The 27,993-nt window shown below is 38.0% G+C and overlaps 2 protein-coding genes across 15 annotated transcripts in view; one reads left to right on the top strand and one right to left on the bottom strand.

The window, feature by feature from the left end:
- Positions 1-13,438, bottom strand: part of LOC113458862 (uncharacterized) — a 197,014-nt gene extending 183,576 nt beyond the window's left edge. For 9 of the 13 annotated variants that reach the window (XR_012579780.1, XR_012579777.1, XR_012579781.1 and 6 more), the window contains exon 1: positions 12,827-13,438. Coding sequence is in view for 3 of the 13 variants with exons in the window: in XM_074538542.1 (XP_074394643.1) it covers positions 12,827-12,897 (71 nt within the window). In the remaining 10 variants the exon portion in view is untranslated. Of the gene's footprint in view, positions 1-12,278; positions 12,349-12,826 lie in introns of all 13 variants that reach the window. The other 4 variants (XR_012579779.1, XM_074538540.1, XM_074538539.1 and 1 more) reach the window with 4 other exon arrangements.
- A 1,450-nt stretch (positions 13,439-14,888) lies between these two features.
- MMS22L (MMS22 like, DNA repair protein) overlaps positions 14,889-27,993 on the top strand; it is a 90,965-nt gene continuing 77,860 nt past the window's right edge. Inside the window, exons 1-7 of one of the 2 annotated variants that reach the window (XM_074538533.1) lie at positions 14,889-15,260; positions 16,318-16,505; positions 18,564-18,689; positions 21,863-21,915; positions 24,671-24,758; positions 24,860-25,037; positions 26,764-26,857. In XM_074538533.1, the coding sequence (XP_074394634.1) occupies positions 16,327-16,505; positions 18,564-18,689; positions 21,863-21,915; positions 24,671-24,758; positions 24,860-25,037; positions 26,764-26,857 (718 nt within the window). In that variant the 5' untranslated portion in view covers positions 14,889-15,260; positions 16,318-16,326. The remainder of the gene's footprint in view (positions 15,261-16,317; positions 16,506-18,563; positions 18,690-21,862; positions 21,916-24,670; positions 24,759-24,859; positions 25,038-26,763; positions 26,858-27,993) is intronic. The other variant, XM_074538532.1, reaches the window with a different exon arrangement.

Genomic DNA, 27,993 nt, shown 5'->3' with positions numbered 1-27,993 from the left:
ATATGAAGAGGTCTTGCATGTAGAGTTTTATTACTCTATAAAATCTGTGCATGCATGCATCAGTGAATCCAATTTAAATAAACACATTTTTCTGCCTATTTTTTCAGTGCTACACTGTAGGTAGTGCCTGCATATTTACCTGTATAATTGCAATACTCCCTAACTCGGAACCATTAACCACAATGTAAAACATAGCAATACAAAATAATGCTCAACACAAAATCTTTGGATCTGCTAACATACATTTCTGTGTGCATGGAGTCTCATTCTCTTTGATGGATCACGACTGGTATGTGAATTTCCATTCTAGACAACTGCTAAATTTCTCAACAAGGTTATCAGATTGGGGCATTTAAATTCAGCCAAAGCAGCAGATGTTTTGTGTTAGTTCAGTGGCCATTCATGAGCACATATAACAGGTACCAGAGGAGTTGTTTATCGAAGATGATTCTATTAAAGTACTACTACCAACTGTCAACTTTTTACTATTTATCACTTCATGTTTGTAGATATATTCTAATATTTTTTCTTTTCCTAGATTAAGAAAATTGATGACACAGAGAAAACCTAAAATGGCATAATTTTAGGTAAAATTTCTAAATATTTTTAAACCATTAAGAAAAAAACCTGATGCTTTTTAAAAGCTCAGATAATGTCTACCTGGCAATAATTGCAGATTTTTTTGGTTTTTGTTTCGTTTTTTGGTTTTTTTTTTTTGCTAATGATGATGAAAGAAATGAGGAAAAGGAATTGATTATTTGGGGACAGGAAAGTGAACAATCCATCGCAAAATAATAAAATAATCACTTGGAAAAATAAAACGGTGAATACTGTAGACCACAAAATAATAGAGACATGAAGAGCAGAGGACACTAAGGAAATAGGAATGCAGGGCATGTGGTTCAGTTTTCTAGGGTAAGAGCAGAAAGAAACATCAGTAATAGCTTCCCATCAGAAGCTCTCACTCCTAAAAGCCTGGCACCTGACCTGATTCTTCAGGATATGGATCAGGTTTCTATGAATAAGAAATAATGAGTATATTTAAATTAGTTTAAATGAAAGAAACACCATATCTTTACTAAGACACCAAGCTTGGCAGCATTTTTTGTAGACTCAGAGAGAACAAAAAGCTCCTTGAACCAAAGACTATTGTTCCTTTTTACATGGTTTCCTGAAAAAAATGAGCTGCTTTGCTCAGCTCCTCTTGATCACTTCCAGTAACCAATTCCATCTAAGTCCAATACATGGGAAAAGGTCTCAAAGATTTAACATTCCTACAAACTTTGTGAAAGCAGATAGCTGTATTGATTGTCTGCTAGCTACAAGAAAAAGAAAATGCAACATGAATGCAACTTTTACTTAGTAGTATAAACCTCACTTCTCATTAAAGGCCCCCTTTTCAAATGGATTCCCTTTTGTTTAATACAGATTAAGTTCATATTGCAACCTGAGTATTACTCAATTAAAATATCAACTCACAAATCCAAACCCATAGGCAATATGGACTAATTTAATCTTACAGGACTATTTCTTAAACGAAAACTCTCTAATTCAAAGCATAAAACCAACCAATATGCTGCTCATTCCACTCTCTCCATCTCTTTGGCATGCAGCCCACCACTCTTTCTTCTTCTGCCTTGCACTCAGAATCTGGCATTCCTGCCTGCAGTGTGGCTCAGCACCCACTGGCTCCCCCATCATCCCTCTCAGACTATTGAACAACCTGGTAGTTAAAACGTGCTACATGAAAACACAGATGTGATCACACTTAGGGATTTCTGCAGATCTTAGTGCTGCCCATCTGCACTGAGAGCGTACCAAGTACCTCTCCCAAAACATATCAGACACCTCCAAAGATGAAGGCAGCATTTCAGTGCCACCCTTTTTATCACTAGATTTTAACAGACATTGAAGAGAAGCAAGAGTGCAGTGGTTGCACCAGGTAGCTAAATGCAAGAACCTGAATTTAAGGGGAAATTAAGATCATAGTAACATAAATGTACTGGGTTTAAGGGATGTGCTGGTTTAGGCAACTGTAAGAGCACTGATTTCCATTGACTGCTATAATCTAGCATTTATGCACCAAACTTCCACAAATCTTGTTTTAATAACGAAAACAGGCAATCTAGTTCTCACTGCTCTTGATCATCAAGAATTGCGCCCATAAAAAATGTCCAAAATTGTATGGAATTGAAGTATCTTTAATAGCTTCTACTTTTTCTAACATTCTCCCCAAAAAATGCTGCAAATAACTAGGGAAATGTGCAACGTGTAAGGAAATGTGCATCTTGCTATTATGCCACACTGTTTTCTTTGCAATAGGAAGCTCATCTATTCTTTGGATCAGATTTTAGTATAACAGTTGCTTTAAGAACATTTGAATGGGATCAGATCAAAAGTCCAACTGGCTCAGTATCCAATATAGGTTGAAAGCAGCAGTTGGAGAACACTGTTAGTAACAAGACATGGATGACATCACTTCTGTTATTACTGTAACTTAACTATGCAGAATTTAAATAGGAAAAAATCTCATATCAGACTGTTGTATGATAGTGAGACTCCCACGACAATTTACTTGGCTTTATTAACAATGTTTAGAGTTGAGCTGGAATGAGAGAGAGTTCATAAACAGTGTTAACACTCGTAAAATAGAATACTGCTTTGTCTTGTCAACTAATAATATTTTGAGAAGCATTAACATTTTAAACCCCAAGTTTCAAAAATCTACTATTCAAAATTAATATGGAGAGAGATTGCAATTTGTATTTGCAACAGTGTATACTGGGAAGACATCCCAAATATTCGTTCAGATCAAGACATATCCTGAAGCAGAAGTAGACAGCATCAGCACAAAGCTGTGTTCCATTTAGCTGCTGTGTTAAGATGTACAATACAGCAGCTCAGAAAAAATACTATGCTAGTTCAGTGCTCTTATTTTTGAGATCCTAGCCAGTGTACTTGCACTTCAAATATAACACAACCAGCTTGATTGATCCTCAGTTTAGGGTCAGGAAGAATCTTGTGGGTTAATTATCATACTGTTTATTTATAATGGATAGGTGGCTTTTGTGTAGCTGTGATTATCTCATATATCTAGCTGATTCCTTGCTAACAATAGCTCGCTCTAAGAAGTATTAAGATACAGTATTGATTTCAAAAAGATTAAACCACTGTGCTAATATACAAGAGATTATTCAATTAGTAAAGATGACTGGCAACATTTATCTAAAAAGGCTCCCTGCTCTATGGCGAATATCTAAAGTATAACTTAGCTAAATACATAAAATCAAAATTAAAATACTCAAAAGCAGTCAAAAATGTGAATTCTAAAATGTCAGGAACAAGAAACAATTTCCACAAAATAAAGATTCAGAAAACCTGATCTTGAAGTATCTGAAACTGCTGTTACTAAATAACCAGCTGCTATTTTTTAAAAACTCTAAAATAAATCTATTTTGAATTAAATTGCCAGATTTTCACTGTAAGTTCTCCAACACATTCTGTTCCACAAACCTGGCAAGTTTTTGTCATCCAGCTGCTTTAATGAGCAGTACAAAGGTGTTCTCTCTTGGTAAATACCCAAAAAGTTGAATGACAGTCAAACTGTGACATTCATTCTCTTTTTCAAGTTTCTTGGTGGGCTCCCTGTTGGCTTTCAAGTGCTTCTGCAGGATTTATGATATCATACCTTCCATTAAAAATTTAAAATTCAGCTTAATTAGGCTCTAGTGAGGTCAAAACTATCTTAATAATTTCAACCAACAATATTGTCTGTGTTGTTCATTATGCCAAACAAACAACCAAAAATATTTTTTCCTTTTATTAGTCTAGGAAGAATTTCTTCTCAAATATCTGTCTATTCAAATGTCTGCCTCAGTGAGCAGCTGTGCATCACACTGAAATAAAACTGTAAATTTTCACCACTATTGCAAATGGTAAATTCTTAGGGTTTGTTTGGGTTTTTTTACTAAGAACCATATTTGTGAATGCACCAGGACAAGGGACTATGCTTTTCCCATCAAAACTTCTCCCATTGAAGTGCAGGGGTCAGCAGTATGTGCTCAGAGTGGTGAGGGCTGCTTATAATTCATCCCTCGGTGAAACACAAATACCATTCATTCAATGCACCTCTGAAAACCTGGGGCTTTTTCCCCAAAGTGATAAGAGAGGTCCATTGACTCAGCTCTTCCTCTAAGATGGGCTTTCACAATCTCTTGGAATGTTCAGCTTGAATTTGTACTCAGTGTGGAAGTGGGAGAGGTTATTTTTTTAATTTAGTCCACAAAGGATAGCCATATACTGAAAACCACATCAGTCTGAGCAGGGGATAAATTACAATATCATTGGAGTGTTGTTTTACTGGAAAAGGTTGACTAAAAGCATCTAGCTCAATGTAATTACAGCACAATTTTACAGCTTTTACCAACCTACTTGAAATTATTAGGTCTAATCTGTTATATGACACCATTGCATAATTTTCATTTTTCAAATAGAGTGGCTTCCTTATTTTGGTAAGTATTGTTAAATCTATTAGAATATGCAACATGCAATTAGGTATGATTCATTACCTATGCCCAGTAGTTGAGATGGATTTTCCAATACAGTTTTCCTGATAAGGTATTTTCATTTCTCTAGTTTTAGCTTGCTGTGAGACAGCTGTCAATTTATTCTCATTGCTCTCTACTTTTACTGCTCCAAGTTTAAACTGCATATGTCAGCCTGAAAACAAGGAAAGTTTAATGTACTTCTAAGTCTTGCAAGGATACCTGGAAAATTGCAACACAAAACTCTCATCAGGAAACCTGAGAAGTCTCTAAAAATATATATATAATTCCTTTCAGCTTCTGCGTGTGTGTTTATTAAAATTAGTGGAGACAGAATAAAATTTAAGAGATTTTACAGAATGGAAAGCTACTTCAGACAGACAAACTTCCTCTTCTCTCTTGCCAGAAAGAAATTTCCCTCGAGATTTCAGATCTAGTCATCAAACATCATCCTCACTCTTCTATCTAGTGTAACCTTTTTCTGCCAAAAGGATAATACAGCTCCTATTCACACACTACCATGGATATCTGGAGATAGGATCATCACAATAGCATTATTTGCAGTTATCATACGGACTGAGGCCTTCCAAGGTTAGATACCAGATAGAGGAACAAAACTCTTCTGTTTTTTATCCATGACTGACAGACACTGCAGAATAGCTCCTTTGTACAGTCATGTTAAAGTTTGTTATTATGAACTCTTCAGCCAGAATGCCTGTTTCAGCTATATTTATTTGAGCTGTTGCTGTCAAAACAAAGATTACATCACTTTACACCCATGTTTTACAAATTAGGTAGCCAGGACATCTGCAAAATGAAGGATAAGTTCATTTACTTTGGCAAAGGCTTTGATAACAACTGATAAAAATAGTATCTGTATCCAGTGTCCTTAGTGTACTGGCTAACAGCTCATATTTGGACAACCTGGACTGATTTCTAGCTACATTTTTAAAGCTTTTGTTTTTACTGATTCCTGTTCTGTTTTGGAATGCCTTTAAAGAGAAAGGTCATCCTTTCTTCACTAAACACTTTTTCTGAGGGGAAAAAAAACCAACACAAACTCCACAAACTTAATAGGAAATCATTTTATAAATATATTTTTAGTATAAGTAGCTAAAAAATACTTTTATGACACAGCTCAGACAGCCTCATCCCACTCACTGAAGTAAGTACCATAGTTAATGAAATCTAAATGGGTGAGGAAAAGCTTCAGGGCTATATGATGGTGTTCCTACCAAGCTCTAAGAAACAAAGCAATGGGAAATCATATTAAAAATGTGCAAAGCCTTTGCATGAACACAAAAACATGACAAAAAGCAAAATAAAAGTAGAGAACACAATTTGAATTTGAAGGCTTCAATGCAGAGCTCCTTCTAATAATTAGCATTTTGACAAATTGCTCTTGCAAATCTTGAAATAAAGTTATAAAAAGATGTTCTATGTAAAAGATGTTTCACAGGCAGCATATTAAATGACCCCTTCTGCAAAGTGTTTATCATTTTAAAAAACAACTCTTTTCCCACCTCTTTCAAGAATCTCACTACACAGATGCTCATCAGAACTCCTTATGATGACCATTGGAAACACTGATTAATCTCCATACTTGCTCATACCAAACTGTTTTTATACATATGCTCAAGTCCTAGAGTATCTAGGAGCCTTTAACAATCCTAAGACGTCACTGGTGTGCTTTAATGACACACTAAGAGACAAAATCTGCATGAAAATTCATACTGTCCAAAGAGATTTGAACTTTAGATTCTGTGAATAGTAGGAAGGTTTCTTTTTCCATTACGCAGCTGAGGAATGGAGATGCAAGAATGAAGTGAATTCCTGAAATCATGCAGATGAACTATGTAAAATGAGAAACAATATGAGCTATCTCATTTCTATCATTTTTGCTAATTATATCTGTTTCCTAAATTGATAAAGGAGGACCTGAGATATGCAGAGCACTTTCTTCCTTCCACTATAAAAATATTATTGTAATCTTCAGAGGGGCAAAAAAAATCAACATATTTTTAAATACAAAATCTTTGAAGTTATGTTAGGTATCCAATAGTAATCTGATTTCTTTTTTGTCAGGTTACATTGAGGCAAAGAGCACAAAGCACTGAGAAAAGGAAAAGGGAATATTTCTGAGATTGCACAAGAATGGACAACATAGTGGTGCTGGAAACCACAGTTGACACTTATTGCAGATCCACTGTCTTAAATGATTTCTGTAATCCTCAAATTATGCTGGTCAAAGCTAGCTATTTTGCTTTTTATACACATCTTTGAAAATATGGTTTATACTGTGTGCCTTTGTATGATATCCACATTTACATCCACACAAAACATTGATCTGCTTTCTAAACTTACAGCCTCTGGGTGAGTCAGGAGAAAGAGCTTTGCTGACTGGCAAAGTGGGAGCCCAGCCTTTTGTCCCAACACTAGACAGTATGAGGTGGAGAGTGATAGTTGAGTCAAAAAACTGCATCACTTTGAAATTAACTGCCTTCATTCAAATACTGTCAACTAAAAATCCATGCAGTGGTGGCAAAGCAAATATTCTGGTTTAAAAAATTCTGCATCAAAAAGTTTGTGACATGGACAAAATATCTTTCTGTGATAAAGTCAGAGCTTTCTGCTAAGCTTCATATTGGACTGCACAGTTGTGCCTTCAGCTTCTCCAAGTACACCTTCATATTTGATACTACCAACACAGTACACCAAAATGCTGACAGATAGCTGCACCACAACCACTCAGTTAAAGCTATTCCTTCTGGAAAAAAACCCCAAACCCCTCAGTCTACAGCTGGACTGACACAATCCTTCATCTGAACCAACAGTCTGCGTTGTCTCTGTGCACCACACACCAGAAAGAATTTATGTACCTGAGAGATAAAAAGCTTCCTGAATAATTTTATTGGACCTAGGGTCTCTCTGACAAAGTATTATATTGAGAAGCAAAAAGAGTAAACAGAGGGCACTGAACAGGAATATTTTGAGGATAAGTTCTGCTCTGCTTGTAGTTGGCCCCTTCATTTCTCAGTTTTCTTGTGCCCTAACCTGTCAACTTCCCAGAATCCAGATGAAATTCTATTGCAAAGAAGTTGTTACAGGTTGAAAAGCCGGTGTTACTAGGGATTAGAAGGGTTGCAGTTAAAATTAACTTCACTTACTTTTTGTATTCCTACTATTAGAGTCTCAACCCCTTTATTTTGTTCTCTCTCGAAGCACAGAAAAAACCCCCTTGTTTTCATCAATGATCTTGCAATCTAAAGACTGCAAGAGACAAGAAATGGGATACTTAAGAAAACAATGAAAAAAAGACAGTGTGATATGAAGATTTCAAGGTTTGTTGCAAACACATGTTGAAACAAAACAAGAATTTTCAGGAGGCATGCTTTGGTAATAGCAAAAGCCTCATGAGCTTCAAAAAGAGCATGGAGAAAAGCTTAAAAAGAAAGCTTAAAAATTTTTCTTTCAAGAAAAAAGAAAAATTAGCACACAAGAAATGAAAACTCAGGTTTAATGAGGATATGAAGTAGTTCCTTGAATGAGAGTCAGTACAGAAAATAAGTATAGATGATAACACAGAAGAAAAGCCACTTGGAAGCAGTGAGATGCTTTTGTACAGTTTTAAGTATTCCTACTACTATTTTTTATGGCCTACTACAGATACAGATAAGAACTGCTAAGTTTTATGGATTTACATTTTAGAGAAGATTGAGTATTTGAACTCATCCAGTATATTATGTTATTCCCAGCTTGACTTTGTAAAAAGAAGCCAAACTGGTTTATACTATGCATATTTAACACTATTCTATTTTACATTATATATACATAGGTTTATATATAGGTTGGAATTCTTCATAGTGAGTCAGTTATAGAATTTTACAGACTAGAATGCATATGTTCTACTTGTGAAATATTTCCTAGAAAGCATTAGTGAAGATAAATTCATTTGAGATGTCCATCAGATATTCTGACTACTGTCATTCTATTGGCATATATGTTTCCGTGGTGAAACAGATAAATTTGAAATTAAAAGTATTATCAATAACCTTCTTCCCACTCTCAGTATATATTTCCTTTAGTCAACTTTCTTCTTTGTCAATCAAGTTAAAACAATGACTCAAAATGAAGACATCTTGGCACATGTATCTATCATTCCTTCTATAATGTAGTACTCCCACTGGCTTTCTTGGGAATTATGCTTATGAAAAGACTGCATTATTAGGCCAGATTAAGATAAGACATTTAGAAATACTTAACTCATCATACCACTTCAGAATCTAATATTTATCATGGTACTTAAGCCTGGAGCAATATAAACAAAAGTACAAAATACAGCTCCTGGAAATATACTATGGATGGATTTTTCATAATTTTTTTCAGTAAAACTGAACAGAGTTAAAACTATTTTTCTTGCTTTTTGATATATGAACAAATAAAGAAATATGAATCAGATCACTCCAAAAGACTTACAATATTCCTAAACAAGAGAAGCCACATATCAGTAAGAGGACAGTAAAAGTTAAAAATACATTGCAGATAGATGAACTAGATGTCTGTGTAACCATGTAAAGGTCCTCAAAACTTTTCTTGGTATCCCTATGTCTTTTTTAACTTATTAAACCTGATCTTCTGGAAGCATAGCCAGTCATCTTTAACTCTTCAGACACAGGATTCCCATTTGGACTTCATAAATGTTATTCTCCTCCCATGCCATGACAACTCAAGGATAGTATGAACTATCTTCCTCTGACCCAGGAAATATATTGGGCCCTTCCCTTCTCTGAGCTAAAACTGAATGGACCTCCACTTTACCCTAACAGATTGGGCAGACAGCAATTGGCACTTTCCCACATGCATAGCTCAGACTTAGAGTCAATCTTCTAGGCATTCTTCTAGAATGGAATAACTTTCTAAATGTTTGGGGGTTTTTTGCCTAAAACACACTGCTGCACAGTTAACCATGGACTGTTATTTTTGATGGCTAGTAAAATCCTTGCCACTTTTGTAAAACAGTATTCTCACCTGCCTGTAATAGTGCCTCAAATTCAGATTGTCTAATCTGACTGGAAAAGTTCAAATTTTAACTGCTAAGCCCCCATCTACTTTATAACATGGGCACTGTTACAAAAGTTTGACTCTGCAATAGTACAACTTGAAACAATCCTGAGGATTGAACACTTCAGATATTCTTTACAGCTGGATAGCTCACATCTGGGCATCAGTAATCAGGTCAGTCACAGGTACTTATCCTGTGAGACAAGGATATTGGAAACAATATCCATAAAGACTCCTGCTACAAGCATAAATCCTTGAATTAAAAACATGTTCAAACACATGCTGCACCTTTTCCAATTGTACTGTAGATACCCTAGACTGTAGCCTGGGTTAATAGATGTCTTTGTACCCACCATGCGCAAGTCATTTTCTCAGGGAAAATAGATTTTCTTAAGAAGTGACAACCCCATTTCATTAAGTGAAAATATAGAACTTATATGGCATATGAAATTACATCTAGAAATTACATCAAGTCTAGAACACTGCATTTCAAGAAAGTACAAATAATGAGAGTCCAGATCACAGCAACAAAAATTAAAGAAATACAAGAATAATATTGGGGGCTTTTTTCTATAAAGAACAAAACAAAAACCAGGGATTGTTTAAAAGAATAACACAGTGGAAACATGACTGAGAATCTCAAATATGTGAGTCTGGGGCAAAGAGGAAAATAAAAATCCCTGTAACTACTAACTAACAAAAACTAATGGGTTGAAGTAATTTACTTTTAGCAGGTTAAGTTTAAGATCAGCAAACACAAAAAACATTCTAATGGGAAGACTAGTGAAATGCTGGAATAGATAACTCACTTAGGTAAGTAATCATAAATCTTTCGGCAGACAGGCAAGGGCTCACTTAAAAAGAAACTTTTATTGATTGTGGCTTTGGAGGAAGAGGGGGGGCAGGTCTGACACTTGTAGGGAATAAGTTTCAATTGTATGATTCCATGCTGAAGTAACTGAAGAAATGTAGCCATGAAGTGAGTGACCCACCTGCTGTGAGATCTTGACTTGGAAGGAAAGTATTTTTTCTGGAAAAGACCAAATCAGGTTCCTCATATACACAATCACTTGGATTCTGATATAATCTATGAATCACCTAGCAACATTGATCCAATCTGCAGCTTCTTTATTCAACAGTTTAATGATAATGACTTTCAGGGCTGGACTATATACAACCAATATCTGATCCAGCCATAGGATATAGGATTTTGCTTGCTGAAAGCAATTACTTAGTAACATGTCCCATGGCCTTGAGGCCAAACAACATTAGCAACAGCTGCTAGTAACACTGAATTCCAGATGTAAACTCTGCTGAAAAATTCAAAGGAATTAGTTTTACAATATTTTGCTTTAAAAATCTAGATGTACTCCAAGTTCTTATTATCATATCTCTACTTTACTGTTAGGTTGGGATCTTTAGTGTTTTTTTTGTTTGTTTTTAATTTAAGCCTAAACTTTTTAAAGGCAGATCAAATTTAATAATTAGAATCACAATCCTGTACACGGCCACAAGTCTTTGGAGCCTTTGGAGAGATAACACAAAGTAAAGAACCTTCTCTATTCAGTTATGTTGCTTCCAATAAAAATGTCTGATTAATGGGAGGGAGACACAGGACAAATGTACAGCTCCCAGCCTGATTAGCAACTAAGTTCAGAAAACCTATCATTTTCCAGCTTCATTTCAATATTCTTGCCTAATATTCTACAATAAGCAGTGTGTAAAAGTAGGAAAGTTACACAGCCATACTTATTCCCTACATTTAAACCACTTGATCTAACACCAGGTAAATGAACCAAGACAAAAAGAACAAACCTTCATCACAGTTCATCTTTTGGATAGTGATAACTAAACTGAGAGAAAATATAGTTTCTAAAATGTATAAGGACCATGACAGCTGAAGTAGGTACAACTGCAATACAGCGAGTATCAGGTGTTCTCAAAGTTCCTGTAGAAAACAAAGTAGCTCCCACTCAAAACACCGTAATTCGACAAAGTTATGAAGGTCAGTGCTTCAAATGAAATCCTTTAAAATATATCTCACCCATACACGATTGCTCTCTGACAGTGTGTACATTGCTGCCCTTCTCACAACCACCACTACAAAGCGGCACCAAAGGCAGCTCCGCCTCCCCCCTCCCATCAGCAAAGTTGCCAAAAGCCCGGCCCGGAGAGGAAGGAGCCCGGGGTGCCCCTGCGGGCCGTGCCCATGGCGCACTCACCGTGCCGGGCTACTTTGGGAGACTTTGCTCCCCTCCCCCTGCGCCTACGCACAATGAGGGAGAATGGAGAGCAGTTTCAGCATTAAATTTGAACTTCCCTGCTTTTGTTAGCATGAGTCACCACCTTAACATTATCTCAGCTGTAGACTTTTATCTGTGAATATCTAAGCCCTGTCTTGTGGAAAACTAATTACTGAGCCACTGAGAGGCTTCATAATGTCCTGCATTTAAGTCCTGAACATCATACATAATGCATAGGAAGCAGTCGCTGCACTCTGATTACAGAACACTGTCATTAAGAGAGCAAATTAAAGATGTGAATAATTCACTGGCTGAGCTTATTGTCAGTGCTGCATTGTGAAATTAGAATTTCTAATAAGTACTGCAATTTTTTTAACCCAATTAACACAGAGAACATCTTGAGTCTGATTAGTACAATAAAAATTATTACCTTATTCTTTTGCTTCACAACAGCCAAATTAAATACTGTACTTAATTATGCAGCATTCATCGCTTCTGTGCTAGAAATAATAATAATAAAAAATTCTCACTATCGCTTTAATAAGACTTCCAATATTTAGAGTGCAACCGAAAAATAGAGCATATGAATCTCCTGCACAATTTCTTATCACAAAGTTACTGGCTTTTTTTTTTACAGACTTTGAAAATAGGGTTTAATATCAGCAGCCGACCATGATGTCACTGCTGAAGTCTTCTCTGGAAACAAAAAGGTATTAAAAAAAAAATCCCACAAAACGACCCTTCTGAACAAGCTCTGAATATATATTGTGAATTAACTTTCTCTGGGTTGATGTGAAGGCAGAGAAAAAAAAGCATTACCGCTCACTGCCTTGAAATTGAATACACAAATATACAAACATAGAAACATCTATACACACACACACACACAGACACACTCATATATATATATAGGTTGTTTCAGAAAAGATGCTTAGGAAATATACTAGGAAAAAAACCGAGCTGGATCAGCTCTCTTACCTCAGTTCCCTCTTGGCACGGGATAGATAACATCCTTTCATCCCAGAAAGGAGAAAAGTCCGATTCAACATCCAGCATGTTGATTTTTCCCCACACGATGCCTGCTGCCATGTTAAATAAAGAAAATGATCACTGAGGATGCAGCTTTTGTCTCCAAATATTTGAATACTGCCTTTTAGTGACAAGGACCCCAGGAACCTTCGCACATCTGGCAGCAGACACCACTGGATGCAGCTGCTGCAATGGGATTTTTCCTCAACCCTATTTCATTTCCAGCTCCTTTTTCTTCCCCATCCTGAGGAAGTTTAATCACCAAGCATGGCTGGGGAAGAAAAAAAGAAGAGAAAAAAAAAAGGAAAGGTGGCATTGCAATCACAAGCTTTCTTGGTTTTGTCCTAGAGACAGGGACTGCAGCAACCACCTTGCATCTTTGTCTAGTTATTTTAGCATGTGCGTGCAAGAGGAGAGAAAAAAAAAGACTGAAAATTATTCAGGCATAATGCAATAGACATAAAGAGACAAAAAGACAAGGAGAGAAAGAGAGGGGAAGAGAAAGAGGGAGAGTGAGGGAGGGAGAGGAAACAGAAAGACTAAGAGAGGGAGAGGGGGCTGTCAGTGCAGATAAATCTGCATATGGAAATCAGGGTTATCCTGGGTACAGTTTTATTTAACCATGATGTACTGTTTTTTTAATTAGACAGGAATTTAAAGAAGGAAATGAGAGATTCTTACAGACACAGGAGCAAATGAAGCATTTTAAATCACAGCAAAGCTTTCAGAGCAAGCTGTAGCAGCGGCAGCAAAACTTTTTATAGCAACTTTCTTACTAGAAGGAAGTTTAGTGCACTGCTGCTATTTTGCACCCAAAATCCAGGCAGAAATGGAAGAGCATTCATTTTGAAATAAAATCAAACCACAGCAATCCAAAATAATACAACACTTAAAAAAAAAAAAAAAAAAAAAAAAAGACCCAGAAGCCTCTAGGTGCACAGCAGGCACTTTAAGCTAAGTTATGCCAGGCACAGGGTTTAGGACTTTTGCCCTGGCGCCTGTTCTGTGGTGGCTGTGACACCCAATGGAGATGCTGCAGTAAATGATAGGAGTGATACCCAGCTTGAATTTCAATGCTCTGAACACCACTTCCTAAGCTTGATGGCAATTGTGTGTGTTTGGGGATACGAGCATTACACTGCAGACATAGGAAGGCTGGATCTCCATATGTAAGACATCAGAAAAGACCAGGAGAGCCTCATGCCCATCTCTGTGAGGGAACATGGAAGGAGTGAACTGAGAAAGCTGAGGAGAAGAAGGGAAATGAGGTTCAAGTAAAATCTAGACAAGAAAGACACCAGAGAAAGGTAGGGGACAGTTGCAGTACAAGGGAACTTACAGGAAAGATGAGCCAAGACTAATTTATAACAGCATGTAGAGACAGGACAAGGGGGAATGAGTTCAATTCGAGAGTAGGTTTACATTAGGTGTTAGGAAGAAATTCTTTACAGTGAGGGTGGTTTGGCACTGGAACAGGTTGAACAGCGATGCTGTGGATGCCCCATCCCTGGAGGGGTTTTAGCCCAGGCTCTGAACACCCTGGTGTGTTTGAAGTCACCACAGCAGGGTTGGAAGTTCGTGATCTTTAATGCCCCTTCCAACCCAAGCCATTCTATGGTTCCACGATTCTGCGGGCACAAAGAAGGCAACTGAACAGCAGTGGCAAGACGGTGGCGTTCATGTGCCAGGTGGCCAGAAACCACCTGTGGTGGCGGGCCCGCCAAGGGACACCCAGCCGAGCAGGGAAACCGGCCGGCCTGTCACTCCTGGGAGGAGCGGCGGGCGGCGCTTCGCCCTGGGCTGGGCGGGTCGGGACGAGGAGAGAGAGCGGGAGAGGAAGGCGGGGAGAGAGGGGGCGGGAGCCGCGGCAGGAGCTGGGGCAGGCGGGGCAGGCGCTGCCATGGCGGGGAGGAGGCGGAGCGGGCGGGAGCCGGGGCAGGCGCTGCCGCGCCGGGGCGGGAGGAGGCGGAGCGGGTGGAGGAAGCGGAGCTGGGGAGGAGCGGCCGGCGGCCAATGGGCGCCTTGGCGCCTGCGCAGTGCGCGGCTTGCGGCAACGCGCGGGCCGTACGGAACGGGAACGGGCCCGGGCGCGGAGCGGCAGCGGCGGCGCGGGCGGCGCGCAGGAACCGCCCGAGTCCCTGTGGCGCCCGCCCGAGGCTGGCCCGGCCGGGAAGCGCCTGCGGGCAGAGGGCAGCGGCGCGGGGCCCAGGCGGTAGACGTGCGGGTCGTGTTCGTGGGCGCGTCCCGACGGCCCACAGCGCTGTTCCCGCCGCTTTGCAGCTGCTGCCCGCGGATTGCAGCCGCCTGGAAGGTTCTGCTTGGAGGACCAGGAGGTGCTTAAAGTGTTCATTTGTTTCCGCTGCATCAGAGATGTGGTAGACAGGTATGGAACGGATGGGAGCTATGGCCGGGAAGAGCTGCCCTCTTATGTAACTGTTCCCCCAGGGGTTTCTGTCCTGTGGGGCGATTTTGGTTCCCCGAACTGAACAGGCTTTCCTTGGAGCCCTTGTGGCTGAGAGCGTTTCCTTCAGCTGTCCCAACACCCCTGCACAGGGTCTGGCTGTAAACTGGAGCACAGAAGTCATTCTTTTCCTGCTTTCCCAGCCGCCTGCTCCACAGGAATGTGAATAGAGAAAGTGAGAAATGGAAACTGTTAATAGAGAACGTGAGAAAGTAGAACGTAAACTGTTTTCTTCTTTTTTTTTTTTTTCCCCTTGGGCATATATTTTAGTTAACTCCAGCCATTGTGTTGACTAGATCCGGCAAGGGCCATATCAAAATCTACCAGCAAAGAAGTTGAAAACTTTAATTTAGCATTTTAGTTATATTGTTTCTGCATTTTTATCGGACTCTGACACCTGTTGCCTAGTTCTGCTCTTTCAGTATATTGTATAAAGTATGAATACAGTAATATCTGTACAGTGAACTTCTTTTGGACATGGTAATCCTTTTTTGGTTTTGTTTCTCTTTTTTTTCAGATTACTAGGTAGTTAGATTTTTGTTTTTAATATTGTGAGCCTCTAGTACATGATGTACTTCCATAGCATAGCTACTCTGGTCATAAAATGCAGTGTTGCTGGAAGTAGCTTTGTAATGCATTGCTGCCTCATGTTATAACCTACTGCTAGTCTAACCTCATCACTAATTATTTAGAGAGCCAAACCAGAAGAAAATGTTTGGGGTTTTTTTGAGTCACTAATGTGTTTCCTTGAACAGGCACTGTTCAGTGAGGAAGATGGGGTTGCACAAAGGTGCAGAATTGTGTGACAGAGCATGTGACCATGATTGCCCTTCTTGGTGGCTTTTACTTCAGTGTTGCAGTTGGTCGGATCTGTGTCCTCACTTGAGCTGAAGGATGATGTGGAGTTGTAACAATGAGACATCTATTTGAAGAAATGCTATGAGTATTTTTGTATTTAACTTTTTTTTTTTTGGGCCAGGTGAAAACAATGGAGGATGACTGTGGTGCTTCCTCCACGTCCCCATTTCTCACTGACAGCTTGGAGCTGGCGATGGAAGTGGAGCATGAGAACTCAAGGCCGGCTTTCTTTTCTTGTGCCTTTGACAGCCAAAATGGAGGGAGAAGGTTCTCTGCAGAGTCTTATTTAGCAAGTGGGTCTCTTAAGAGGTATGGGATTTTTTGGAATTACAAATATAAAAGCCTTTTTAGATGTTCTTTCCACTCATGTTTGGTGCTGACAGGTTTCCAAATCAGTTTGTTCTTCTGGTCCTGAAATCAGCCTGGTGATACCAAAGTAGGAAGCGCTGTTGTGTTGATAAACAGCTTTGAATGGTGCCCTAGATGCAGTTCTTAGCTTTCTGAACTTCCTTTTAAGATACTGTAATGGACATTTACAAGCCTGTTAGGATAATTCAAAACTGGCCTGTTGGGCAGCAGCATCTGAGATCGCTTGAATTTCTGTGGAGCTTCAGTGCTGCTTTTCCCAGTCATCTGCTCTAATAAATGCTGGCCATTTTTCTCTCTTTTCCACTCTGTCTGGCTTCCCCAAATTTCTGGAGCTGGCCCTAGGAGCTTCAAGACCATCTTTCTCAAAGCTTTACCCTTGCATGCATTCTGGATTTAAGGTTCTGATGTCATAGGCATAGCAAATAAGTATTTTCTGTGAGATTTTAAAATGTCACTTTGGTTTAATTGTTATCTGCCTTGCTGTCTGTCATTCACCCTAGTTTTCTGTGCTGTTTGCTCATCTTACAGGGGTTGTCTTGTTTTCTCTACAAAAGCTTAATCTTTCTGTCTGTCTGTCTTCCTGCCAGGCTTTCTATTTTGTGTTGTTACTTTTTTCCCCACCGTGTTTTCTGTAAAGGCTTAAGGGGGGGGGTCCACTGCACCTCCCTCTTTCTCTGCCTTATCATATTTTTAGTTGCATTAGAGCACCCATGTTCATTCAAATTTACATCAAGTAGATGATTGAGGGATCCTGTATCTGCATGAATATATCAGTAGTGGATTCCACATTGACAAGGAAACATTTCACCTGAAATTGTTTCTGTCATTAAAACTCACTGAGGAGCTTGTATGTAGACAGGTTTCCCAGTCACTAGAGTTGTGATAACACTGTTCTTCCACTTTTTGTTCATGTTGTCTACCTGGATTGCAAAGTCCTGGAAAAGCCTCCATGTCAGGGACTCTTCTGTCATTGTTGCTTGGAACTGGAGTAGCTGAATTTGATTGCTAGGGGCTTCAAAACAGTCCAGTGTTCAGAAAGTTACCAAGTGAATTAAAGTGTTATGGAAGGTTGAACCAATTATTCAGCAGATTCTCTTTTTGCCTCTGAGAATGAAATTGGAACTAGTGCATAGTTCAAGCAGAATAAGAACTTGGTGTGTAATATAATGGAAAGTAAGTGCTTGCCTGGTATATCTTTTTAATTTTTAAAATAAAAATAATTTTTACATCTTAGAGAATTGAGCTGCCTCTATGTGGGATTATTTTATGAAAGGCAGCTGGAAAATTCTGAAATAATTTACCATGCTGTCATGCAGTTTGCTGCAATTTTTTTTTAATGCATGGTAATGAAACATTTTTTTATTTGCACAATTATAATGTTTTAACAACACAAGTGTCTGATTTTCTCCACTTTGAGTAAAATGATAATTCTGGTGTTATTTAATTTTTCTTTAACAAGAGCAAAGGGTAATTATGGCCTAGTGTTAGCTTGAGTTATAGTGACAAGGTACCATTTTGAGCCTCATCTGTTCACCTGCCTAAAAGTGTGCTTTTAGCAGTGTGTTCAGTATAAATATTATTAAATGAATAAATGTATGTTCTAGCATTAGTTACTAGGTATATAGTGTGCCTTGAGACAGATCCTGAACATACAGAGCAGTGGATTATCTTACATAGCAGCATCTTCTCTTCACAGTCTGTGTGTTGTCTCAGCCCCTTTGTAAGTATGAAAATACTTCAAGAGGGTAACTTGTTAATTTTGATTTCCAAAATCTGCTTGTGACCTGTGGCTATATCCTGTTTTTACTTTTGAAGCTAGGAGTTGTATTTCTATAGATCCTATTGCTCTAAAAGGTACAGCTGTCTTTGAAACATCTGTCGTGTACATGTTGCTGATACATTCAGAAAGTATTGGTGGTACATAAGCCAGCTGTAGATATTGTACTCCATAGATTTATTACTGGCAAATGTATGAATATTGTTGGCTGTATTTTGCAGGGTTTTGCTGAGACTAGATCCTTCTCCAAATGACTATGAAGAAGATACAGTGGAATTGTTTGGCTTTCAGTGGGTTACTGAAATGGCATTAGTTGAATCCTGTGGATTTCTCTTTGGATTACTTAGGTATGGTAACATTGTATTTTATAATTAATCCACATCTGTAATTATACCTTCTGTAAGGGTGTTACAAACTGCACATTTAAAACACCATAAAAGACTGGGCTGTGCAATGCATCTAAAAATGATTAATGCTGTCTGTTTAATGCTTCAGTAAGTGATGGATAGGACACAGATGGAATTGCAGGAAGAAGTACATTGTGTCACAGGTTCTTAATATTATGTGACTTATTATTAAGTTTCTAAGTAGTGTGGTGCATATCTGAGGCATCACCAGATAAAAAAAATTAAGTATAGTTATTACAACAGAGTGTTGGGGTTAATTTAGAAGGCTCTATCTTCAGAATTATATGAATAGACTATATAAAATTTCCTTGAATGAGATTGTGCTGCCCATATAATTGAAGTTGTCTTTTGAAGATTTTTAGTCCTTTTTGTGAATAAAGGAAAGTGGAGGTTAAAAATCAAATACTATAAATGCTGGATGCAGTGCTTTCTTCAATTGTTTGGATTAGGATAGCTTCAGCAATCTCTTCAGATACAGTTGCTCAGTGTTTGACTAATTCAATGTAGATGCTTAATCTGGTCAATGCAAATACACAGATCACTGATAATCCTCTTTTCTACTGATAATCCTCAGGATGTACAGCACATACAGAGTGGATGGGAGAGGAGCTTTTGTATGATTTCACAAATATATGTGGTGTATTCCATCGGCCCTTTCTTTTGGGATTCTTCCATCCCTTTAGGGTATGACCAAGGGCATGATGTGCAACATGATTAATAGGGTCTGGCTTGTGGGAACATGGTGACATAGATGACTGGAAGTGTATTAAAAGCACTGTTATTTAGCTTTGCTTGCTTGATGCAAGCTTTGACCTCACTGTGTTTTTTAAAAAAACCCCAGAGTGATTAAGTGGGAGATAGGAGTACAATTTAGTTAAAAGTTTCAGTATTTAGTCTGATTTTTTAAACTGGTCATTAACATAAAATCACTGGGCAGTGACACAGGAATGTTGAATTAAATGGCTATTCTTAAAGTTTTTTTTCCTGTAATGTAAATTGCTCTGTAATTGTAATAGAGATGAACATAAGGCATAATGTGGTTTTTAAGTTATTCAAGCTGTGCTTTCTTTAAAACCTACTGACCTGGTAGGAATAATGGATTTCAGCTAACTCTTGGCCAAGTGTTTGGTTGCTAAGTTGTCTTTTGGTGTGACAAGTTCCTCTGCAAAGGGGGATGTCTCTGCAAAGACATTCAGTTCATTTGTTTCAGTCATAAAATGGAACACTTTCATTTATAGATCAGTTGACAACTAAAAGTAGAAAAACTGCTTTTTCTGCTTTTTCCACTGTGGAAATTGAATGTGTTAAGTACAAGTTATAGTAGTTTTTGAAGATAGGGTGGCTGTAAATAGTTATGTTTATGAAGTAAAGGTAATATCTATGTTTAAATGTATGCCTACAGAAAATTAGTCTCTTTTAATGTCTGAGATTATACTTAATATTGTAATTAAAAATTATTTGCAGTTTTTAAATATTGTAATAAATAACAGTATGCTGCAGAACTGCAAGTTAAAATAGTAATTGCATAGTAAAAATTTTACTTACGGGTTTTCATGTGAGAGAAGTGTGAGTCAAAGTGAATGAGACTATGTAACCATTTAAGTGGGTATATTAGTATAATATAGATTTGATTAAAAAACAGGAGTACCAGTTTATCTGTCAGAATGTGTATTTGCAAATCAAATGATTTAATGATTAACAGCCATGAGGATCAATCCTTGAGGTACAAATGCAAATTGAAACTAAAATGATTTATTTAAATAATGGTATTTTTGTTATGTTCCTCTGCCCAGTTTGTGCTTTAATTTTATCAACTCATTGTGTTCTGTCTTTGTCAATCCACTGGAGAGTATTTTTCTTTTTTTTTCCTGTCACTCCTTTCTTGTACCTTCCTTCTCTAAACACCAGTCTCAGCAGCCCTGTTTCATAAAGCCCTCCTGCTTCAGACTTCCTTCCTTTTTTCGTGGTTGAAAGCCTTGAAAAATCCAGGCAGAAATTCAACTTTGATTTCAAAACAGACAAAAAACTCTACAACCCACCTAAATGATGGAAGGGTAGCTGACATGGCTTTATCCAAGAAAACAAGATAGAGTGAAGGGAGATCATTTTACTGTCTGTATGCACTTTAATATGCAACTTACAGCCTGTAGTTTTGTCTTTTAGATGCTTCTTGTGTCTTTTAAATGCTTCCTAGTTTTCAGGGTTTTTTTCATAAGAACATTTGATTTGTGTTAGATCCAAGTAGCCTATTTTAGAATCCTTCAGTAGTTATTGCTTTGACTGTATAAGAAATGAGACAGAGCTCTCTCCTCAATTTATGCAGCATTTTCTTTCAAAAGTCTGTCTGACACAGTTGTGCTTTTCATATATTCAGTTTAGTACTGCTTTATCTCTGTGGAGATTCTGCTGGAAGACCACTTGCAAATAACAGTTGTTACAGAATATGGCCAAGTGTTTACCTATGTTACAGCTTTTAAAAAAATATTCACTTACAGTGACACTGGGCTTCTTTAAAAATGTTCTCTTTCCTCTCCAAAACTGAACTGAACTTTAGCTTTTCTAAAGACACCTCCTTTTACTCAGCTCTTTGTGTTGCTGTTTATGCTTTGTCCTGGGGTTCAGGAGCTGATCACCCTGAGCAGGAACGGGAGAAGCTGCAGGCAGGATGCACTAAGGCACATTGACATTAAAGTGGATTAATTTAGTACTGAGTGTATGCCATGAGAACTGACTTTTAGGTTTAATCTGTGGTCAAATAGGAAGCTGAGTTATGCTTATGGTAAGATCACTTGCAGGGAATGGCTTTTGGGGGTTTTTGTCTGTATTGTTTTTTGCCTTCCCCAATATTCAGACAATTGTTTGGGGATTTTTTTACTGTGTTTAATGATTTATAAACATGCACAAAGTCTACTCAATGTCATCCCTTCACACTTGGATATGTCCATTGCCTTTGACTAAAACTGTTTTCTGAGTTACATTTCCATAAGCTTTTTCAGAGCTACAAAGCAAGAAACAGCTCTTACCTTTCTCTGTTCTATTTTATGTTTACTAAAGTGGAGTTAAACAACTTATATCTATATAAATACCCTAAATCTTTGTATTCCTTTAATTAGGGAACAGATATACAGACTGGAAAACCTAGTACAAATGAGTTCATCTGATTTTGGTAAGTTTTACAAATTTAATTTGACATTGCAGTAGGCAACTGACTACCTTTCATTAAAGAAGTAAATTCTCACAGTTCGTGCTTGTGCTCTGACTCTTGACCAAGGGATTTTGGAGTGTGCCTCAGAACAGCTCCTTTATAAGCAGCATAAACCTGCAGTTAGGGTAGAAATATAGGCAACCAAGTGAAGTAAAATAGTAGGGAAATAGATAGAGTGGAAATGCTGGGAGTCAGTTTGCAACCAGATTTGTTTGTAAAGGTGGATGGACAGAGCAATCCTTAGGGAGGCATTTTGCATTAATTTGACTTAAGGTGTCACCCCTAGAGCAGAACTCAGCAAAACTATTAACTCTTTCAATTAAAACCAGAAAATTTCATTGATCATCCCAACAATTATTTTAACTACAAACGTAGTGGCTTGGATCTTTTTTCAGTGTTTCATTGGCTGACATTTAAACAAGTTAGATTTGGTTAGTTTTACGTTATTTACAAACTTAGTTTATCTTTGCAGTAGGATCGATAAAATGGGATCACTACAAAATGCTTTCTTTCAATTAAATTCTGAGGCATGAGAAGCAGCATGTTTCTGAAGGATTATTGCAGCCTTGGGCTTATTGTAAGTTGAAGGCTGAATTACTTAGCAAGTTGAGAAGTTCAGTAATTACTCAGAAATAGACTGTCTATAGTGTCTTATTACAGATAACATGCTAGTGTTCTATGAGTGAATATTTTTACACATTACTATTGTTTTTTTAATGTTGTGATGTTCTGCCATTTAAATAATTGATGGGAATTTATCATCAAGCTTCTTTCATATGCAGTTCATCATCAAGAAACTGTTCTGTAGGTTTCAACTACAGAACTGTATGTTTCAACGTCAAGAAACTCTTCTGTGGGGTTTTTTTCACTTAAATTTAAGCACCTGCTTGGTTGCATTCTCTTCTTTGTATCCCATTCTTCCACTTGTCAATTAAGCTAGTAAAATGAAGAACTTGAATTTTGTGCTTTGCACCAGGCTTTCTTTCTGAATCAGAAGCAAGTCACTGATTCAGCTGTGACTCAGTTCCCCCTTTATAGAAGTGGATTAGTAGTAGAAGGGTGTCATGAGGATTGAAGTATTTTAAATGGTCAGCAGGGTGGTGTTAGTTATTATTGATGTCTTAAAAAAATGTGCTGTCGCCACTGTCAAAATGCTATTTACGAATTTTGGCTCAGTAAATCTATGTTGTACTGTGTGTTTATATAGATATCAATATTTTGCTTTAAATTTCATTTCCTATCAGTCTTGATGAGCTTTGGAGACTTTGGACTGAGAACTGTGTAATGAAGAAGGCATATGAAAACACTGTAATATAAAATTCTGTTTAAACAGTTCTGAGAATTTAGGATGCAGTATTTGTTATTTGTACAAATCAGCAGTAATATCTATAAATAATTACTTTAAGAGTATCAATTCACTCTGTTCCAAACTTTTGGTTCATTACCATGGCAGATGCTACGGCTTCTGGTGTGGTGCAGGTAGGCTGTACACTGGAATATTCTGGATCTTGTACCAGTTGGTTTGCTTTGCCAACTGAGTGTTGTTGCTCAAAAGATGTGGAGATAGGTTTGTATGCACAAAGCTTTATTTTTGGCATCTGTAACAGGTGTCATATATGAACTTCCAGAACTTCCAGGTTAATTGGAGGAGATGGGGGAAAACAAAAGGGAGAGTGAGAGCAAGATTAAAAAAATGGGAAGACTCGCCAGTGGTCAGCTGGGGAGAGGAGCAAGGAGAACTGTCTTTCCCTGGCTCTGCAGTCCAGTGTAGTAGGTGACCAAGAGTTTTTGCCATGCATCTCCTCTAGGGTGATGCACTTTCATTTGGTCCTGCTCAAGGCCCTCATTTGATGCTTGCATTGAAGATGCTCTGAATAATCAGCATGTGTTGTAATCGTGTTGCAGGCTGACTGCTTGTTAAGCTTGTGTGTGTATATGTATTGTTGGGCAGTAGTTACTTTGTTTATTATGCACTAATATAAGCTAAAAGCTACAAGGCAAGGTATAGGAATAAATAAGGAGTGATTCTCACACAGTGCCAATAACTTCCAGTGAATCTCTGCTCTAATGGGGGTAGGTGCAAGGTGAAGATGGTAACACCATGAGAGCAATAGCTTCAGAGAACAAAGGAAAAGAGACATACAGCCAGAATAGCTGCCTGAAAGCATACAGAGCTGCAAGTGAAAGGCAGGATTGTGAATGGCTGGCTCTTAGCATTATACAGCTGAAGGTTCTGGGCAACAGTGATGCTTCCAAAGAAAAGTTACAAAGCATATTTACAAATAAGTTCACATTATTGAACTTATTTGTACCTTATTACTGAACCTTATTATCACAGTTTAAGTCTGTCAGGAGGAAAGGGTACTGACAAATTGTTTTACCCATGTCTTTACTGAAGGTGTCTTGGAAGCAGTCAGGAAGCAGGACAGGAGGGCTGAATGATTTCTTCTAGCACTGAGGGTACTTACCTTCACCTTTCCTGAGTGTCTTCTCTTCTGTCTGTATCTGGACATGTGCCTGAGATGATAAGACAAGGAATGGATCTCTCTGGCAAAATGACATTTAGAAGTGGGTGTTTACCATCAGTCACCTCCCAGCTTGTCCTCAGAGGATGTCTTTCCAGTGGTCTGGTCTAATTACTGTGGAGAATGCAAATGTTAAAAAAGTCATGGTGTGCTTGTCATCTGCTTTAAGCTGCTGATCTCTTTTACTTCAGGTCAAGCTGCGCACTTGCACTCTGAAGCAGAGAGGATCAGGCATCAGTGTCTTAAATTTTTGCATTATGTGAAAGTTTTCATCTTCAGGTGAGATTTACACACATTTTACTGAATTGGTTACTGAGCTTTGTGTAGCTGCTACTTACCTGTTTTCTGATTGTGTGTATTGTATTTTTCTGTACATTCAGGTATCTGGAACCCCCTGAGGTGGAAAATGATAGAGTGCTGCATCCTTATGAAGAACTAGAAGCTCAGTTACCGTCAGTGTTGGTGGAAGAGCTTCATGCTTTGACTGTGCATGTTGGTCACCTTTGTGAGCTTCCTAGTAATGTCCTGGCAGCATTTACTATTCCAAATCAGGCAAAGGTTGGTGTCTTTTTAAAATTTTATTTTTTTATGTGGCATTATGAATTCAACTTGAAAAATTTTGCCTTAATGTAGGTTAATCTTTTTGGTTTGGTTTTTTGGGTTGTTTTTCTTTATTAAGTGCCATCCTTGGTAAACACAACTAATTAGATCTGTATTTTCTGTTGTTTTATTTATCTATTTTCTTCTGTAACTTTAGAATTCTTCCTGTAGTATACAAATGATTGTACCAATTACAGGTAGATAAGTAGGCTTGAATTAGCATAGCTTGTTTAAAAAATTCCTTGGTGTTTGTCTGTAGTAATGTTTAAAATTTCTGAGCATCCCCGCAGGAGGGGCATTTCTTTAAAAATACATTCTGAAATCTGACTCAGAATGGGAAAAGATTCTTATAAAAGACAAGTGCGGATGTGGAAGTACTACTGAAGTGTACACCATTAGGATTTGTGCATACACATAGCTAATGCTTTCAAATCTTTTATAAAGACAGAAAAGGAATTTCAGGCTTTTGTTGTATAAACTAGTATCTGGAGAGGAATAATCTGCTGAGAAGCAGCATTTCGGACCTTTATTTAACTTGTCACTAGTGGTTGAGCTGATTAAAAACAGTAATTTCAAGTAAACTTTAGGGAAGAGAATACTAAAATTTTGGAGTTATTTTAAGAGCTCATTTTAGCAGCTTTTTTGTGCAATTGACAATGCCTCTCTGTAAAGAAAAGGTTAACTAAGGATGTTGTAATTTGTCAAGCTCGAATCAAAACTTCATAAACAGTCTCTTACAGACAGAATTGTAATGAAATTTTTTATTTCTTTTTTTTTTCTTGAACTGAATGGCATTTGTACGTTACGTTGTATTTGATCATAGATATTCATAATGTTCATTGCAGTCCATCTTAGAATGTCAAGTCCAACCATTACTCCATCATCTCCACATTCTCCACTCAGCCGTGTCCCCACATGCCACATCCACATGTTTTTGAACACTTCCAGGAATAGTGATTCCACCACTAAACCTGGGCAGCTTGTTCCAAAGCCTGACTGTGGGATCTCAGCACCTCAGGACTGAGGTGCCACCGAGACCACCCTTGGGGGGCTCGGGAGTCCTGGAATGTTCCAGAAGTGTCTGGTGGCTGGACTTTGATCCCACACAGGAGACAACACCTGTATGAGGATAGGAGGGTTTCACCGGGGTGAATGGTGAAGGGATCAGTTAATTAGAGGGTGAGACACAGGGTTTAGGATTTCTGTACAGGGGGGTTTAGAGAAGTAAGATGGAGGAATTGGGGCGTGTCCTGTCCTTCTTCTTCTTCTCCTCCATCTTCTGTGGTGATGGTGGCACTTTGGGATTGGTTATTACTGAAAGTGCACCGGACACTAAGAATAAAAAGGATTGGGGAAAAATGATAAATATTGTACACGTAACAATGGGTATAAAGATAGGTGACTGTCCGGAGGGCAGTACAGTGTGCTCATGGCTGGCTGCTGAGCAGATCTCTGTCGGGCTGAAAGAAAATCTTTTAGATAAACAATTAATAAACATAAAAACCGAAAGAAGAACTGAAGCCTCTTCTCGTCCTTCGATACGCGGGCTGCCCCAAGGCCACCCCGGGCCTTTCCAGGCTCTCCAAACAGCCGAAAACCGGACACCTGACCACCCTGTCTTAGCACAGTATCCAGAATTCACTAAAGAAATGTTCAATATAAGTAAATATATTTCTAATCACAGGTCTTTCCTCCATCATGGCACTTACTACATCTCCATTTGGATATTAACTGGCTGGTATTAGAAGTTCTTCATGTACTAGGTGAAAAACTGAAGAGTAAGTATGCAGGCCTTTTTCTTGAACTTATTCTTTTGCATATGACTTACCTAATTTTCCCATCTTGATTTGTCTAGAATAAAAACTACTGTTGCTACTTTTTAAGCATAGCTGTCTGTATTTAATGGGGTAAAGTCAGATATGGTAAAGGTAGGTTCTTTGTGAATCATTGTGCAGCTCAAATTAAATAAAATTGTATTAGGAATTTGCTCTGTCAAAACAAAGATCACAGAGTTCATACTCAACTGATGCAGCATACTAAATATTTAATAACAATGCACTTCCTGACATCACAAATAAAAATGCATTTACAGATATCCAGAATGCATAACAATGAATGGCAATTTGGTGACAACAATGTAGGAAAAGTGTCCAGGCATGGACCAGAAAAAGGATTCTCGGGGGAGAGAATTTGCATTGCTAACCATGTGTGACACTAAGAAAATATTGGGCAGAAGAAGAAGCCTCAATCAGGGGAGCTTATAAAAGTACAGAAAGAAAAGGGCAAGGCAATATCTTTTTTTAAAAAAAATTATAAGGCTTTAAAAGGGCAAAAAGTAAGTTGATAAGAGTAAGCTGTTCATAGAAGTTAGATTAAAAAGGTCATAGAATGCAATTGAAAAACTCAATTTCAGAGTAGTTCAGTTTGCTGAAGAATTGTTAAAATACAGAAGAGAACTTTATTTGCTTTGTGAGGCTTATATCTGTTTTCTATGTCCATTCTACCAAAATAAATCACAGAATTGTGTTTTCTTTTACAATTGGTGCGTCACTGCAACCATACCTTCCCTCACACCTCGTGATTATAAGTTGTGAATATAAATTCCATATAGGAATTGCAACAGTTGAAGTAATGTTGAGGTATAGAAAGAAGGCACTATATGCTTACCCCAGTAACCCTGTGTTGAATGTGAACTCTTGGATTAGCTTTTGCCTGCTCCAACTGCTGTCACAACACAGCCTTGCTCCCATTAACACATTTTCTCTGTTTCTACATTACTGTATAGTGTGTAGGTTGGCTTTTTGTTCCATAATTCTAAGTTTCTGTTATGATCCATTGTGGGATAGTGTGTTTGCCTTTTTTAGAGCATTTTGGAGAAAGGATAGTGAAACTGTTGGAGGCAATTTATTTTCCA

The sequence above is a fragment of the Zonotrichia albicollis genome, chromosome 3, assembly GCF_047830755.1.
Source record: "Zonotrichia albicollis isolate bZonAlb1 chromosome 3, bZonAlb1.hap1, whole genome shotgun sequence".
Taxonomy (NCBI): domain Eukaryota; kingdom Metazoa; phylum Chordata; class Aves; order Passeriformes; family Passerellidae; genus Zonotrichia; species Zonotrichia albicollis.
The sequence above is the reverse complement of the archived record's forward strand: the minus strand, read 5'-3'. Positions and strand labels throughout refer to the sequence as shown.